The 14,897-nt window shown below is 44.5% G+C and overlaps 1 protein-coding gene across 6 annotated transcripts in view; it reads right to left on the reverse strand.

Annotated features, from left to right (window-relative positions):
- Positions 1 to 1,084: 1,084 nt before the first annotated feature.
- Positions 1,085 to 14,897, reverse strand: part of MIB2 (MIB E3 ubiquitin protein ligase 2) — a 41,480-nt gene continuing 27,667 nt past the window's right edge. For all 6 annotated transcript variants that reach the window (XM_035557785.2, XM_035557784.2, XM_035557786.2 and 3 more), the window contains 11 exons: positions 14,614 to 14,776; positions 13,505 to 13,638; positions 11,438 to 11,586; positions 10,906 to 11,062; positions 10,429 to 10,583; positions 9,400 to 9,526; positions 8,874 to 9,104; positions 6,717 to 6,895; positions 5,017 to 5,201; positions 4,206 to 4,271; positions 1,085 to 2,302 (listed from right to left, as the gene is read on the reverse strand). In XM_035557785.2, the coding sequence (XP_035413678.1) occupies positions 2,061 to 2,302; positions 4,206 to 4,271; positions 5,017 to 5,201; positions 6,717 to 6,895; positions 8,874 to 9,104; positions 9,400 to 9,526; positions 10,429 to 10,583; positions 10,906 to 11,062; positions 11,438 to 11,586; positions 13,505 to 13,638; positions 14,614 to 14,776 (1,788 nt within the window). In that variant the 3' untranslated portion in view covers positions 1,085 to 2,060. The remainder of the gene's footprint in view (positions 2,303 to 4,205; positions 4,272 to 5,016; positions 5,202 to 6,716; positions 6,896 to 8,873; positions 9,105 to 9,399; positions 9,527 to 10,428; positions 10,584 to 10,905; positions 11,063 to 11,437; positions 11,587 to 13,504; positions 13,639 to 14,613; positions 14,777 to 14,897) is intronic.

A 14,897-nucleotide genomic window follows, 5' to 3' on the forward strand; every position in this document is an offset into this window, starting at 1 on the left:
GAACAATCACTTGGAAGCCTCTCTTCATTTAGTATCCAAAGAAATTATATTAACAACAAAAAAAAAAAAAGCAGATGTGCCCTGCTGTTTTTTCCTGAATAAACTGACACACCCTAAGTGTAAGATGTGAATAATAACATTGAGCAGTGTGCCCTGCTGCCCAGGTGCCAGCACATGTATACATTTAACGTACACGATAAAGCATCAACTGGGTTCACCTCTTGTAAACTGCAGGTGGAGTTCATGCAGAGGCTTGTGAAGAAAACATATTTCAGGAAACGCTCAGCGTCCAGGTGGGGTAATGGATATTCTGGAAAATGATTCACTTGAAGCAAAGGGCAGCTCTTACACCATAACGGTGGTTCGGTCTTGTCGTTCCAGAAAGCAGCCTTCGCACCATCCTCTTCACCTGATGCCTTGTCACAATACAGCAACCACTCGGGTAAATACCTGCTTATTCCAAAGGCACATACCCTAACATGAACTTCTAGGAAATAAATAAATACATTCACACTTCTGATTTTACCAAAGCTGATTCTGAAATTCAGCTTCTTAAATGTGTTAAATGTGAGTTAAATGTGAGCCCATGTGGGGTTAAATCTGTTCTTAGTTTGTAGCTCTGTATCAAAGCCCCACTGAATTTGTAACAGCTTCAAGTGAATAGTTGGAGAAAGATCATCTGTAAGAATCAGGCACTGTGACAGCACTTTTTCACACCGCCAGAGGACTAAGATGAAGTAAGTTATGTCCATAGCTACCAGATATTACACAAAATCAAAGATTTCTTTAAAATATTTGCCATCTCTTTGCCAATGAACAAAGATAGTAGAGGACCACAGTATTTTTGTTTTTTTTTTTTTAAATATTGCTTGCAAGATGTAACAAACAGTATCACTTGTGTATAATTGTGTCATTAAAGATAGATACCACACGCAAACACGTAAGGATACATACACACACGCATGGCACGCTAGCCCTACAGGTTGGCACTTCCACCAACGGTTACTTTACAGGACAGGTTCACTGGATAATATTTCTTCAGTCAGACAGTTGGGAAACACAATACAGCCAGATCCATAGTTCAGCTACTGTTTGTACATTCATTTTAATGCTCAGGAAAAATATAGATTTTATTTTATTAAGTTTTGCTGCAAAACAAAAAACCAAAATTAAATCCCTCTTTCTCATCTCTTAATTATTACTATTTATTTTCTTTACACTTTGATGGGAGTATTTAACACCTGCCTTTGGCATTATGGATAGAAAGCTCAGGAGTCTCTGAACACACCATTGTGCAGAAAAAAACACGGACGAAGAGTGTCACATAGAAGTTTCTGTGGTAACAACATGTTTTCCCCAATCAGTGTTCACTACTTTATCTCTAAGGCACACGCTCTGTCCCTAGGATCTCACCACATCCAGATTTGCCTCTGTCAGTCCGAATTCTTGTTGAACCCCCAAGTTCCAGCTCGGAGAACACGCTGTCTGAGGACATCACCTCCCTACCAGCGACAGGCAACGAGGAGGACTGATGGCCAGGACTGATCTCCTCTGATATCTCCTCCTGTGAGGTGCAAGCGTGTGCTTTGCCACTGCCTGCCGAGGGATAAGGCTGATCCTTCTACAGCATCTCCTTCAGAGCACTGCCGAGTGCCAAGGCTCCAGCTCTGACCCTGCAGGGCGCTGGACGTGCTGCAGTCACTGGAGCTGGATGCCCTTGAAAACACCTGCGTATGGAAGTCTGTCACCTCTGGTCTGCACGTCTCTTCTGACTTCAGTCGACAGTTCAGTGTTCTTTACTTCACGTCTTTCTGATCGATCAGCAGCACCAGGCGAGGTGGCCGCCTGCCCTCGAGCACCACTCCTTGCCCGTATGACACTGGAAGCAGAGGGGACTCCCTCCCTCCACCTCCACCCCAATCACATTATTTGTCTCCCCCCTCTCTCACGCTGGCTTTGCAGGTAGCCAAACCCAGACTGAGCAGCGCTTCTCATCTAAAATGCAAACAAAAAGGAAGTAAACGAGGGAGGTGGGAATGGGAAGGGAAGCAAGCATATCCTTAGACAAAGATCTGAATCCTCTCCCGGATAGCCTGCCGGCAGATGGGGCAGACAGTAAGGGCTGTGCTGCAGTCTGGGCAAGAGCCATGTCCACACTGGAAGACCAGTTTGATTTGGTCGTCGATGCAAATGGGGCAGGTGATGCGCTCTTCCATCTGCCGGTAGCGGTTCTGCAGCTCCTCCATGAGCTTCCTCTGATCTGTGGATTCAGAGCTCGGGCTGCACTCCACCTCGGTGCTGTCTGCAGGGTGGGAGAGCAGGGAGACAGTTAGTTGCCACTGTGCTCTGCCTCGTGCAGCGTCTTTTATCAGACTGTCCCTCAATGAGCAGCAATTAGCTCAGACTAAACTCTCTTCACGGAGCCTTATCCAGGGATTTCACAAACAAAAAGCCCAAGATGATGCTTTTTTACACACTGGCCAGTGCTGCTTTCCTGTTTTCTTGCTCAGCTGTTTTTTTTTTTTTGTTTGCTTTTGTCTGCCTGTTTCTTTTTTAAAAAAGATAAAAGAAACAAAACAAAGAAAAGGAAAATGCAAATATCTGATACGTCCTGCCTTAGCGTTCTGGAATACGCTGGTGCTACCTTTAAGTAAAAGCTTTCGGTGCTGGTTGTGATGGTCTGCCACACTAGTCCAGGAATCCTCACAGTGCTAGCGGTACCATGCTCTCTCAACCTCCTGATTACACTTGGGATTCAAATTTCTGCTGGTATTTTTCAGGACACACATGGTAAAACAAGACGACACCACTTGATATCACTTACAAGGACTTTTGCACACATGAAGCTACACAAGTAGAGACCTTTAGTCGACTCTATATGCAAAATTCAGTGGACCTTATAGAGATACCTGTTCTACACAGATGAAATGTGAAAGAACCCTAAATACTTGAAAAACTGCCAGCTTTGGGAAATATACTCTTTCCAGTTTCAGCTTAATACGGCCTCTGCTCATCTTCTGCTCCTTCATCTTTGATTAGGTAGCTTTACACTTCAATATAGGCCTCCCTTTCCCCAAGATCCTGGAACAAGTTGCAGTTCAGCAGTGTAAGAAGTGACTTCAAATCCATAAAAGTGAAGCAAATTTGGGAACAGAGTGCTTGCTAAGACACACTGAAGACATCACTCATAGTTAAGTCCTGCTGATACACTCAGAGACTTGGATGTTCCTTTCTGTAACTGCAATCTGCATGCAAATGTCTCCTCTGGAATTCTTGTTGCCATTTTGATGCCGTTTAGCAGCCTGGAGCAAAGACAAATGCTCCTGTCTACCGTCAGGCAAACTTTTTTTTTCCTCTCTACACTCTGGAGTTCCAAAGAGGATTTCTGTCTTTGCCAGCTGCATTTGTCTGATGCCACGTGACAGAATTGCTCCCCTGTGCATTTGTCCAGGCATCAAGTCAGAAAACCACTACCTGACTCCAACAAAGTCACACAATGCTAAGACATGAGCAGCAGGACATGCAATTCTTTCATGTTCGCTGCTACAGTTTCCTTAAGAGTGATCTTGGCTCTAAAGACATCATAACCGCTGTCATAACCCCTATGGAAAAAGCTTCGGTGGGCAACCTGGATTAATTCCAAGACAAGTGCAAAGCTGCCACCATCCTGATGACACACACTACCCATTCTGGATGGAGTAACACAGACACAAGACAATCTGTTTTAAACAGGGCTGAAGATCTTTATCAAAACAACCCAGCTCAACAATTCTTGGAGAGCTGGCCAATGCCAGCCCTGCACAGGCACAGGAGTTTCAGCCAGGTGAGAAGCAAGGCTTCCACAAGATGCCATTTTTCCTTTCTCACAAATTTTCATTGTTAAATCACTGCCTGTGTAAATAGGTAGAGCGGAGGAGACTGCAGTTCTAACTGCAGAGAACCCGACGAAGAGAATCAGCCAGGCAGAGATCTAGCTTCCTCAAATGTCCTGTCTATGCAGCTTGATTTTGGCCCATGTCAGCTCAATGCACTTTTTCTTCTCTGAAAGTGATCAGCGCAACAGGTATTCCCCTCTTTTCTCCCCCCAAAACACATCTTTCTTCCTTATGCATATTTCTCTTGAGAATCGTTGATGTTGCTCAAACAAATGCCGTGAAGCACCCTTCCCAATACATAGCACTGAACAGTAGGAACAGCACACATACCTTGCTTGATTTTTTTGGTTATTGTCACTTGACATTTGATGCACTTCTTCATTCTCCTGGAGCATTCTATCAAAATGATACAAGGAGTGATTACAATCAAGCCCACTGGTGCCAGAAGCGAGAGGAAGAGAACAGGCTGAAGAACATCAGCTTTTAAATGACCTGAGAACTCCCTGGATGATTATGAGACTGTTTCTGCATGGAAATGAGGACATGGCCTTCTTTTTGAGCTACCTCCTAGGCTTTTGGTTTAGTCCTTCCCATGTCAGTAGCAATTAAAACACTTTACCTCCTCACATCTCTGTGCTGCCAGAACTGCTGCACTGTGGATGCAAAACAGTTTTTTATTCTGTGTGAAAAGGATGCAGCCCTCGTACACAGTCCTTACCAAATTCCCTGGGGTCAGACTGAGGGAGCCTTGATGAGGTTTACAAGCTCGCAGACATGTTTGAGCAAGCTGCCATTAAAACAACCGAGATACAAATGCATAACAAAAGCCAGAGAAGGGGGAAATCCTTCTCAGGAGGTTTTGATGGATAAAACACTGCCAGCCAGAACTGAAACATCTGGCCTTCCTTCTGAATTATCCAGGGCATCCATAAGCACTGCCTGGGGGGCCTATCAGCAGGTGCTCAGAACAACGTGTGCCTGTCATAGATAGCTTTGGCCTTCCTATCTAGAGACAGTGTTGTTGAACTCATGCTGGGGTTGTTTCAGGTCACACACAGCTCAATAGACCTTGATTTATGAGAGTCTAGACAGGGAGGCTGCATGGCGGAACAGGAGATACAGAAAAAGCAGAAGGACTTACCTTCACAGACAATACTGTGCTGGCAGGGGAAGAAATGGATGAGCAAGGCCAGCTCTGAGCAGACCAGGCACTCTGTGGGGACTGCCACGCTTGAGACACTCAGGTTGGTCATCGTGTTGGGGGTGGTGTGCACGCGGCGAAGGCTGCAGGTGACAGCTGAGCAGTCTGAAGAAACCTGCTGTTCCCTGCAGCAGAGAACACGTAGTGAAATTTGAGCCACATACTCCAGGTCGTTCTTCAGCAACCGGATAAAATTGCATTAATCCCTGGGAAACATTCCACATGGAGACTGCTGTCTGATCAACTGCGGCTCTAACTTGTGAGCCTTCAGTGCCTTTGTGGGACCAACTCAGCCTCTAGCTTGGGTTCTGACTGAATCTATGTAAAAAGAAAGGGGAAGAGCAGGGACATCTAACGTTTACACAAGCTGGAACTGTCCTTTTGGAGGACAACATTCAGGTATTGACAGTAGTCACCTACCAAGAGGGGCCAGCTTTTAGGAGCTATTTAAAAAGTGCAGCCCTAAGGATGCTGTCTGTTCACATATTCCTGAAATGTGCCTGGGGTGACTGTCTGTGAATTTGGCTCTTACATAACCCAGGCTCTTACATAACCCAGCCAGACCTCTGTCCTGACACTACGAGCCCCAACCCATCCATTACTTTTCCTGCCAGCCAGTCGTCTGCTAGCTAGACCTACTACCTGAACTCTTTAATTGTATGAATGAGCAATGATTGAACAGAAGGGACAAGGATGGTGGTTGCACTAGCAAATGTCTTCATTATTACCAAGAACCCCCGGCCCACCAGGAGTATTACGAGGGGATGCTTTTTGAACTCTTGATAGCGAGTTGGTAAGTTTCTGAAGAACCTGCCAACCAGTTTCCTACCAAAGTGACAACAGCTTCTTTATAAATGCTTTTTCTCCTCTAGACCCCTTCATTTCAACATATACTCCACTAACAAAATCCCCAGATGTTTAAAAACGTTTAAAGAGATGTATTTCACCTGTTATTTAAAATGAACCAGGAGCATAGCCAATTACAGAAGCTGCTGCCTGGCTCCCCCTCCAGCAGTAACATACCTGCAGGTCTATGCTCTCAGATCAAACAGAACTCTGCTTTCATGTTTGCAAAGTCAAAATCCAAACAAAAGTTCCTCAGAACCTGAGAAATTTGACTTGCTACTCTCCCCTTGGCACTTTCTAAGCTATTCTCTCGTTAGTTGAAAAACAACCATTTATCTAGCTCTGGAATAAATTCTGCAGATTCTGGCACCCACTCTTTCATTGCATTTCCTCTCTGTTCAGACTTTAAATATCTGTAACTGCAGAATCCAGTGAAAGCAAAACAGAATCCAAAATTACCCTGCAAGAGAGGAGCTGCTCTTGCCTTCGGTGGACAGTCTTCTCAGACCGCCTCAGGGCTCTCCCAGTCAGGAGGCTGAATTTACGTGAGCAGCGTTCATTTGCTTTTGCCAACTGTTTCCAATGGCAGTATGCACCCTTAAAGAGGCCCTGACAAACACAGTGCCAGCAACCAGCTCCAGATGAAACAGAAGGTGCTCTGACTGAAATCTGATGTGTTTCAGGAAAGCTTCATCCTTCCTGGCATGGCAGCTGTGACACCACAGTGCTGGGGGAGCACTTGACATTTTACAAGGAAATTTACTGCAGCTAGTTCCCAGAGGATGTGGGTTTACCTGAATTTCTGTGAAAAGTCTTTGATGATCTGGACAATCCTTCCATCTGTAACAAGGTCTAAAGGGGACTTTCCCCGATGGTTTGCATAATTAATATCTGCTCCTTCTTGTGCTAAGTAACATGCAATTGCAGTTCCAACATTCAACTCCACATTTCCAAGAAAGCCAGAAGCCTGCAGCTAAAAGATGTTGAGAAACACTCTCTGTTAATAGAAAAGTCTGTTATGTAGCTGTATTGAATTCTAAACAGAATCTTAATCCTTGTACCGACAATTTAAGAGTGTAATTTTGCACTCACAAAATGCAAGAAGATCCTTCGGCATACAAGTAACAGATTCAAACCTTGCATTCCAGGAACAGAAGTACATAAAACTGGTCCTAAGTGGTACCTAATCATTACCAACCATAGCAATAGGCATTCACTTCTTCAGCTAGTGAAAGGAAAGTACGAAGTGTACACCAAAGGCAACGCAGTAAATACCAGTTGACGAGCAGCTGGTGTATGGAGCCTTAAGCAGCAGCAGCTATTTAAAAAGCCAAGCTTTTATGTATGCGATCCAAACTCTGAACAATTTCCTACTGGTTTAAAAGATCAGAGTGTTTAGGCAGATCAGGGCATGTAAAATTCGACATGAAGGAGTCTGCAGAATCTAGATACAGCATTACTGTTAACAGTATTGGGAACGACATTCACAGATACATCATGTTGAGATTTCTGTCCCCAGGACTGGCTATCGGCCGCCCCTAGTACAAGCTAAAGCCCAGCAGCTAGGAAAGCTGTTGTGCAGACTTTTAACGAAATGGTAAAACCCATTTTTGCTGCTGATCCCTTTGCTTAAATTTATGGGCAGAGACATTCGGAAGTGACTGTTAAGCTGGCGTGAGATGCCACTGTGGATCTCAGGACCTGAGGCTGGAGTATTGCTGGCCATGCACTGGAGCCATCGATTCCTGCTATCAACGCGGGTAGCTTGGTAATGTGCAACACGAAAGAAGGGTGGTGCACTAGACTTTTTCAAGTGCCAATAGGTAGAAAGGAGGAATAGGAGTTTGGCACACAGCATGTGCCCCTTCAGAATGTCAGTTTGGATTATGCTTATCATTTCAAATTACAATAAAAACTCTATGCCAGATTTTTCAATATTATCCCCACAATGGAATAATTCTCAATCCATCCGTGATGTATAACCAGTGTTTGCAGTCTTGGCTTGCACTGCAAATCTGGTGTGTGCACATGTTGGTATTGATACGGATGACAAAACACTTTGAAAAGCTAATCTAATATCTTGGCTAAAAAGACAGATTAAGCTTCCAATACTTGCATATCATGCACTGACTTCTAGATCTAAGGCCTATCCTGAAATGACCCATGTTCAGACTGAGGAAGAAATTCAGCTCTTCTGCATGTCATCATCCGCGGTATACATACAAAGTCTATCCCTGAGAACTAACAGAAATGCTGAAAAGCACTTTTTCCACTGCATTTATGCTTTTGCAAATTGACAAATCTTGCAAAAAAAAAGTCTAGCGTTGCATGATTTGCTTTTGCTCTGCAGTGAAAGATGGAAAAAGAAGTGTATATATATATATATATATATATTCATACATCCATATATATGGATATATTCATATATCCATGAATATGGAGCAACATGGTGAAATCCATTTCAGGCTTTACAGCAACATAGCCTTCATCATATATAATACGTCTCATCTTTCACATTCTGCGGTACATTTGCAGATAACTGGGGTGTTTGTGGTTAGCTAGCCTCATATTTTCTACGCCATCAGATAGAAATGAATTGCTGTGGTTCTGGGGCAGGAATTAAACCCAAAGGCTCTTGGCTCTGTGAGCAGATTTGTAATCCTTCCCATGTCAAGAAAGAAGCACACAATGCTAATAAAAAATGGGAGGATACAGGATGAATTGGTGTCTGACTATGCGAAGTTTCGTGCTATAAAACCAAGCATACTCTCAGCAGATTTATTCACTGCTTTCCCCCAAGCATTAAGGTTTGCTTCATGTTCAGCTGGACAGGCTTTGCACAATTTCACTGCCGTCCTTTGCCCCCTTAGATCCCACTATCTGCAGCCACACCTTCATCATCATGCATTCTCCTGCCCTTGGTGCTGGAATTTCTCCAGTACCCAGCTCACCTTGGAAAGAAGGGATAACCCCATCTCCCCTTCACGCTTCTCCATCATGACTGACATCAGCTGCTGTCGTTCCAAGGCAATGTGCATGGCTGTGTCCCCGTCCTCGTCTTCAGCATTGACATCACTGCCTTCGCTGACCAGCAGTTGCACCATCCCTACGTGTCCCTGGATGACAGCCAGGTGCAGAGGTGTTTGATTTCGGTTGTTCTTGAGGTTAACATCACAGCGACCCTTGAAGAGAAGAATTGCATCAAACAAAAAGAGCTATTGCTGCTGAGTTTGGCTGAAGAAGAGCGCTGCAGTTATGGTGCTTGCTTAAAGCCCTGAGTCTCAAGTCCATCTGCAGGACAGAAATAAAGATATCTCCAAGAGAGTGCTATATGACCCAGCCCTCTGTATCTGTCCATATGACCCACACACATCCACATCACACACAGCATTAACTCAACGGAACTTAGGAGGAAACGTGGGATTTGGGGAATGGGAGAGCTAGGAGTTTTGTTGGTGGCTTTGTTTTGTTTCTTACCTCTTTGATGAGAATTTCTGCCACTTCTTTGTGATTATTGAGAGCAGCAAGGTGCAGGGCAGTGAAGCCATCTTCCTTTTTGGAGTCAACTAACTGTCGAGCTCTTGCTAGAATCTTCTTTATGGCTCTAGAACATTGGAGGTAAACCAGACACACAAGAGTTACTTTATCGGGAAGGAAAACAATGCAGAAGAGTCAGGCCTGCCTCTTAGGTTCCTCGATTTTAAACTGGCAGCACTATGAGCTGGCAAATGCAAAGCAGAGTGCTCCCACTATCTTGCAGACAATTACAAGAATAAAACAATTATACATTTACTGATGATTTTGTCAGCATAATCATCACAGAGAACCACGCTCCTTTCTGGTATTGCTACACTTGCACACAATTCAGGGCAAATTCTGCCTTTGTCTCTCAAGTATTGGAACAATGTTTTCTAACAGACTTTTGCTAGCAGCTTTAATGAGGCAGAGCATTATATCACTCTGCTGCCTTCAAATATTGCACACATTGCCAGGAACCTTGCTGCAGAAAAGTGGCATAGCCCATCTGTACTAGTGCTTTGCACTGAGTACTTGCATTGCTAAAAATATCTCAGATTGGATGTAATGAGTTAGATGATCTCAGCCTTTCCCTTCTTCCTTGCTGAGTAACCATTTCCGCAGAGAATGAACACATTAGCGTAAGAATTAAGAACTAGAGAAGGGAGAAAAAGGAAGAAAAACACTCAGATTCTTGAGATCATTTTTTTTCCCCCCAAAATCAAGCAAAGTACTCAGAAACTGACCCTTACCCCAGGCACCACGTACACACTGTTTTTGTCTACATGGGTATTACAACTAAAGTAGTAAGTTCTCTGCTCTAAGTGCCTTATAGGTAAGTCAGTTCCCCCAGCTCAGCTGGGTGCTAACCAGCTAGGGTTCAGAGCTTCTCAACAAGCATTCAAGCAACATTTTACCACCACCCAACCCCCGACCGCCTAGCCAAGCCGTGTGTTCCCCAGGAATGCACACTGCTGTTCGTTCACTTACAGCTTGTTGCCTTTTAGAGCAGAATAGTGGAGCAGGTTGAAGCCTTGACAGTTCTGGACAGTGAAATCGATGTTGGGTACTTCAGTGAGAATCTCAATGATGACTTTGTAATCTGCAGTGATAGCGTAATGCAAGGGGGTGTCTCCCTGGGAATCCTGTAAGAGGGTACCAAAGCAGAATACAACACCACACGTTAGCAGCAGGTCAGCTCTCACTGGAAGGAGGAGTCCAGCACAACAGTGTGCTACTGGACTGAACCAAGCAGACTCACAATAATGAAAGGGTAGACCCCAAACTGGAATTTCAGAGTACTGAATGTAAGCAAATACTTCCCTGGTGCAACTCACAGCGTTTTCAGAGAACTACCTTCAAATTCTGCTAAGCAACAAATGATGCATGATGTTAAGAGAAGCAACCCCCCAGCACAAAAGAAAAAAACAACACCGAAACCCAAATCCCTCAAACCCCAAGACTTACTGGGAGGTTGACATCACAGTTGAGCTCGCAGAGGGCCTGCACCACCTCTGCGAATCCTTGACTGACAGCAACATAGAGTGCTGTGCACTTTGCATTGTTTAGCAGGTCTCCGCTGGCTCCTTTACTAATAAGCACACGGGCAACTTCAGCTTGGTTTCTGATTTAAAGGCAAGGAATAAGACAGATCAGATTCAATGCTGTACAGACAGGAAAAACGCATGCACTACCAAAACCAAGCCACCAAACTAATCCCAACCACTAAAACTCTAATCACCAAACGCTCTTATCACTTGTTCTGATTCCCCCCAAATTTTATAGCATAGAAACTGACCTAGCTGTGGACATTAAGTCAGCATACTACGAAATTCACCTGTGGTCCTGAAGATCACAGGCTAATTTCTAACATGGAGAAAACCCTCCCTCGTCAGCTTCTCCCACGTGCTCTGCACGCAGACAGTCCATTTACACCTAGAAATGTCCTTCTGCAGCCCTTTAGGTCCTGTCTCAGAGATAGCAAGAAAAGATCTCGTACCCAAAAGCTGCGTAGTGCAGTGCTGTATCCCCCTCTTCATCCCTTAGGTTGACAGTGGCATGTGCCTGCAGCAAAATCTTGACAACATCCAGATGCCCCTGATAGGAGGCGATCTGCAGGGCAGTTCTGCCCTGATTCTTGCTGTCGACCTACAGGAAGGACAAAGACACAGCAAACAGCTTGCTTAGTTAGGGAAAGACCTTCCTTTGAGTTCCGGCCTCGGCAGGACGAAAGCCACCAGCTGCAGAACTGCGGTATGCTCAGAAATGCTACGCAGAATCTGTGCCCTGCCGGCTCTGCTTTAAGAACATCAACTACAGGGCTGACCTTGTCCCAAAATATTCCTAACAGGGAAGGGGATAGCACATTTAGTCAAGAAGGGAGAAAAGAGCTGGAAGCCAGGGCTCTGTTTGCAGCTCTGATGCCAAATTCCTCTATGCCTGCAAGCAGAATACTTCTTGACATCTCTGCCAGCAATTCCTTTCCTATTAGGAAAATGCACGAGGAGATCAAATTAGCTTTGCATAAGGCTTTGGATGCCAAGCCCCCATTGTTCTGTGTTACTCCAGGTACTTCACCAGGCACACTGGCAGGAGGGTAAATCAGTGCTGAGGTGCTACAGTGACATTTTTCGAGAATTAAAGGGACTGAAGAACAAAGAGAAGGCTGTATGAAATGCAAGACAAAAAAGGAAAGGAAGCTACCGAAATCAGCAGGAGGCTAAAGAGAAGAGACGAAGGAGCTGGCAAAACCTCAGCCGACTGGCAAGCAGAACAAAGGTTTTTTTTTCCCTGCAGCTGGTTCTGTGCAGCAGTCAGGAGAGCAGGGCAGGCAAGACTTCGATTCACTCGATGACGGGTGAGTCATTCAGGCAAGGAGGCATTAGAGGCCATTGCATTATTCTGCCATTTACACAAGACAGACAATGCTGATAAGCTAGAAAGCCCTAGGCAAGCAAGTCTAACTTGCACTACAAAGTATATAACACTCTTGCTGCGTATAACACTCTTACAGAAGTGCTAATTCATTATTAGAAATATTTTAGTAGAATATAAAATAGAAATCTAATAAAACTAACAGCAATGTATTCCTGACTCTTGGCACTTTCTTATCTGATAACAAACACAGATGTTTGGCTGTTCCTCCCACCTCCAGAGCTCCCTTTATCTTTTTACATAAGGAACTACAATAAGTACCAGAAAACAATCCACTACATCAGCTTCAAGGGGCTCAGAATCAGTCCTTTCAGTCCTTTCAGCCATCTGCCTGCAGACACGGCCTCAACAGAACTTGAGTTTTGCTACCACTGGTTTCCAAGGACACTGCTGAAATACTTCATTTCCCAGTTCTCCTTTTTAAACCTGCTTACAAACCTTAGAACCCTCACTGAAAGGGCTGGAATCTTCAGTCAGCTGGTAAGAGCAGCGACTTGAGTTGATGCGATCCTAAGAGCGACACTCTGCAAACAAATTTCTCAGCAGCAAGCCCAGTTCCCTGCTCCAGTCAGACAGGAGATAAGACTCTGCACAGACTTGCACAGTGCTGGGATCTGGGCAGCTTTTCTTTTTCCTGTTTCCAACAATTTATTTAGCAAGGTTATGTAAGGACAGATGCATTCAGTCAGACATAACCTGTGGCTTTCCTTTCAAAGAGGGGCTAGATTCTTGGACATCCTGGTCCTGTTTTCATATATATACATATATATATATATGTATATATATATTCATATATACATACATACATATATCTATATATCTATATATATGAATACAGGTCTCCCTAATTCTACAGGTACAGTGTCCATACAGGAAATCCAGGAAAAGACAGCTTTGGAAACACACTGTAGGGACAAAGCTCCAGGTCAGCTTCAATGCCATGCTCTGAAGCCATCCAATATTCACATTTAATTTTCATATTTAATCCGAAATCGCAGCAAAATTAGCTAGCACAAGGTCTGAAAAGTCTACCATTTCTCTCCCACTCTTCTCCCTACTCAACCACACAATTTGATGATAGTATTTTAAAGCACAACAAAAAGTAACCATTCAGGATGTTTTCAGAACCTGCCTTGTCTGGGTACTTCTGAAGGAGTTCCCGGACTTTAGCTGTGTTCTTGAGCGCTGCCCAAATAACAAGACACCCTGCGTGGTCTGACTCTGTCTTCTGCGACAACAGCTTCTCCAAAACAGTAATCAAAGTGCCTGGAGGGGAATAAAAAACAGCAACAGGTTAACAGCACCGAAGAGCATGTGTACAGTTGGCACAGCACAGCTGTATAACCACCGTACAGGCCTGCAGTACCTCTTAGCTCACACAAAGAGCTTCACAGATTTGCAGCTTGCACAGAACTCTGGCTTTACAAGCCTTATGTTTTGAGAACCCAAAAGAGACCATGATTCAGAACACCAACACAGAAGAATTACCACCAAAAGGCAAATATCTGAAGAGGAATGCCTGGGTTTGGGAAGGATGCTGTAGGAGGCAAGAATACAGCTCCTTGCAGACCTGCTCTCCAGCCACCGGTTTTTGAATGTTTGAATGGATGGAGGTTCTACAGTTATCCAGGCAGGGCAAAATTAAAAAGCTTGGGCCTGTATGCAAGTTCTCCCTGGAGTCTAAACTGAGGAAACAGTTTATGACCTATCTGCGTGGCAAAACAAAGTCATCAAGCCTGTTTTCTCTCCCACATGATCCTAACCTACAAAGGAAACTAGTGAGGCTACAAGCAATTTTAGGAGCAGATGTGCAAAACAGGCAGAATCCCCTCTACGCATCATTAGATGCCAAGTCTAACTTCAGAGTGGACTGGGGAAAACACTCATTGGTTTGACAGCACTTCCACAAAAAGACCTGGGAATATTTCAAGCATTCACAAATTATTATCCTCCTACAGGAATTGCAGCAGGATAGAACAGGAAATTGAGACAGATCTGGGCAGAAAGAACTGAACCTAGGGCAGTACTATGGCTAGCGCTCCCCAGTACAGAACTTGGTATTTTCCTGTTAGGACCAGCTGTGCTTCCCCAAAAAAGACAAAGCTTGGTTTTGGAGCTCCATCCGGGGAAGAACAGGCAGCTGGAGTTTAGCACTGTCCACAGTGTGCTGCTGTTATTACAAGCAGAGCAAATGTTTCTCAACCCCTGCCAGCCCAGACACCTTCATTCTCACTGTCTCACTTTTAGATTCCTTTGCATTCTCCGTCGTCATGAGATTTGCTTCCTCATCTCTCTGGTAGGCTGTCAGGCAAGCTGGATTAAACGTCCAGGACTGCTCCCCAACCGACACTCGTAAGTCTCCATCCCCGTACACTTTGATCACTTTGCCAATGTGCCCTAGGGTCTGCAATGGAAAGACAAAGGATTTTTAACAGGTGAGACAGTAGGCTTCTCATCTCAGAACCAACGCAACGCTTCTAAGAGAGGTTTTGCAGGCGGCACTCCTGCTGTGTGAAAAGAAGCAC

The sequence above is a fragment of the Cygnus atratus genome, chromosome 21, assembly GCF_013377495.2.
Source record: "Cygnus atratus isolate AKBS03 ecotype Queensland, Australia chromosome 21, CAtr_DNAZoo_HiC_assembly, whole genome shotgun sequence".
Classification (NCBI taxonomy): domain Eukaryota; kingdom Metazoa; phylum Chordata; class Aves; order Anseriformes; family Anatidae; genus Cygnus; species Cygnus atratus.